Source organism: Gavialis gangeticus, unplaced genomic scaffold (genome assembly GCF_001723915.1).
Source record: "Gavialis gangeticus isolate Ggan-Ray unplaced genomic scaffold, GavGan_comp1, whole genome shotgun sequence".
Classification (NCBI taxonomy): domain Eukaryota; kingdom Metazoa; phylum Chordata; order Crocodylia; family Gavialidae; genus Gavialis; species Gavialis gangeticus.
This window is the reverse complement of record NW_017729024.1, coordinates 77,944,976-77,947,952: the sequence shown is the minus strand read 5'-3', so window position 1 is coordinate 77,947,952 and position 2,977 is coordinate 77,944,976. Positions and strand designations below refer to the sequence as shown.

Below are 2,977 nucleotides of genomic sequence, written 5' to 3'. Positions count from 1 at the left end.
TGAAACAGTCAAAGGTATTTACAGTTAGCTCTACAAACCTTGTTCCTGGACCACCAGATGGAATACGGTTTCATCAGAACAAGTTAGCACTGAAGTAGACTATGATCCAGGCTGGAGTGGTACTTTAAGAAAGCTAACTGGCTTGTCTATAGCAACTTTTTAACAGGAACTTAGAACAATTTCCTCTTGAGCTTTTGAACTGTATTCAGCACTTCAAAAATTACAAAAGAAAAGAGGAATGGTGCAAATGGTGCACGTATTTTTTCATACTGCCAACTAAAACTGGTAAGATTAAATGTTGGAGGCCTAATTTTAACAAGACTTCATTTAATTATTTCAAGAATAACCATTTTGAAAATACATTAGTAAGAATGTAGGTACTCATAGACCACTCGGTGCTAAACTTCTAAATCACAAGATTTCCGATTCATTTTTCAGTCCCACTGTATATGCTTCTGTCTGTCTTCTAACAGCTTTCCCAGCATCAAACCTAATTGGTACTCATCATGAGTAAAGACCTTTCACAGGAAGAATGGTAGATGAATAGGTTAACCTTGAAGTTTCCCTTTTAGTACAACTACAGCTCCAACAATGAATATACAAGAAAAAAAACCAAAACAAAAAACCAGCAGATCATCAACTGACAGTATAACAATAAATTTAATTCCACTTACCACAGGCTGGTTACAAAGGTAACGGCAAAGTTCTCCAATATACTGGATAAGAGTCACATTGTACTTTTTGCAGTCATTCCAAAAATTACTAGCTGAAAATTTCTTTCTTAATACACAAGTTGCACCTTATGGGAAAAATAAGGGAAGAAATATATCACTGCCCTGTAGCTATAAGCTTTCAGTTTTAGTACAGAATATATTGGAAAGGTTCTAGAAATTTTTTTTTGGTATCAAAATTAAAACACAGACTTCTATTATGTTAAAATACTGCAGTAGCCTCAAACAAATATGACAAAATGTAACAGCAAAATTATCTGAGACCGATTCCCATTAATATTGGAATATGAACATAATAGGAAATCAGAAATCCACTATACATATTTTAGCCTCTGAGGCTGCCCATATACATGCTTGGGGGTAGGAGGGGTGTTTTAATTAAAGCAATTCCTGGACAGCCACTCTAATTAGTACAATGATGGCAAGTTGTTTTAAGCCCTTGAATGTTTTAACGTGGCTTTGAGAATCTTTATCTAAAGCTCATTTGATGAGGCTTAGATAAAATGTCCCAATGGCCATTTTAAAATTTACAGGAGCTTAATACACATGATAAGGCAACACTGGAGCATTCCATTTAGAACAGATTCAATCAAGTCTGCTCTGATGCATTCTAACTAGAACATGAACAAGCACATCTATAGCCAGCCAATTTTGATTCATTTGTGTTTGAATTAGTCTTGTTTGACTGGTAGTTCTCAATGTGCATGTCTTGGAATCTCCCAGTCTTAGGGGGGAGTTATCTAAGAGTCATACACAAGTAAAGAGTATTTACGCCAGCAGGGGGTGGGGGCAGAGAAAGGAGAATTCTTTTCCTGTGTATACAATATTCAGATTTTGTATATATTGTTTTTGTTACTATAGGGTGAAAGGAAGTATTATGTAAAAGTGATGCTCTGCACTGCAGTAATTCTGGATGAGCACAGAGGCTGCTTACAGACATCAAAAAAAACAAAGAAAAACATGCACTTTACTGGAAGTAGAAGCATATTACTTCAACCTGGCTCTGCAGCATCTGTAACGATTCAATCAGCTACTAGATACACTCACCAAAAAAGCCCCACTAAAGCACCTGATCTTTATAGGCATTGGATGAGCCAGGTCAAAGTAATGTTCTGCCACTTCTGGGCATGTATGGGGTTCAGTGCAAGAATATGCAAAGTTTAAAGTAAAGCACTGGGTTTGGTGGTGGTGGTGGGGGGTTAATACACATTTGCAACCACCATGAAATCTTAAAATGCTTTTACCCTCTCTGCCAGAAACAGAGGGTTTCATAATCAATTCTAAATTCCAGAACTGATCTCCACCATGCATTTTGATAAATCACCTAACAAACGAGGGGAAAAAAATGAAGAAGAGAAGTTAATTTACTATAGCTAAATATTATTCATTCCACTTCCACAAAGTTGGTTATACAGGTTTCCCCTCACTTTATGTGCAAATTCACACTTATATGATGACCCTTTTTATACCAAAATTTTATTATATACGAGGAAAATTCACTCTTATGCAATCAGTGTGGTGGAAGCCCTCAGTCAGCTGCTTTGTGCGGTGCATTGTGGGAGTGACATGCACTAAAAATGTAGTCTCCTACGTGGATCTGTGCTCCTCACTCATTGTCTGTGACATGTTTCTGTCGTTGACATCCCCATTATAACAGTGCCCTGTGCTTGTGTGTACTGTCTGTTGTTGGCGAGTACCAAAATTATCTGGTAAAAGTGGTAGAAGTGTTTCTGGAGGTCAGTCAGTCAAGGTCTTGGAACGTATCCCTATTTGTTACATTGTAAGGTGGGTTCCCTTCATGTGACTTCAAGTCACATGCCATTTTCCAGGAATGCACGTGCAGTATAGAGTGAGGGGAACCTGTATCGGGTAATAAATACATACATACACACACAAAATAAACCCTATTTCTGTATTATGCAAGCAGCAAGACAAAATATAGATTTTAAGAAGAACATTTCTAACAAAAAGATCAGCAGACAACTGGACAAAGATATTCTTTTGCCATGATACAAGTAGAATAGTTATACAAAACAGAAATGAGTATGTTCCCTTACTGAATCAAGTCTGTAGAAATACTCTGCAAGTAAAAGGTTTTTTATTCAGTAACCAATTTTTTTTTTTTTGATTAAAATAAGTAGGGTCTTTTTTTAGTCAAAACTAAAAATATACATTTTTGTTTCAGATGTAGCAGAACATTAGGGGACACCCCCCCCCCCCCAAAAAAAACCTTTGTTTCCATGTCA

The 2,977-nt window shown here is 36.7% G+C and overlaps 1 protein-coding gene across 3 annotated transcripts in view; it reads right to left on the bottom strand.

Annotated features, from left to right (window-relative positions):
- The window catches only part of SLC27A6 (solute carrier family 27 member 6), a 60,543-nt gene that overhangs the window by 39,803 nt on the left and 17,763 nt on the right, over nucleotides 1-2,977 (bottom strand). For all 3 annotated transcript variants that reach the window (XM_019517285.1, XM_019517284.1, XM_019517283.1), the window contains exon 5: nucleotides 675-799. In XM_019517285.1, coding sequence (XP_019372830.1) covers nucleotides 675-799 — 125 coding nt within the window. The remainder of the gene's footprint in view (nucleotides 1-674; nucleotides 800-2,977) is intronic.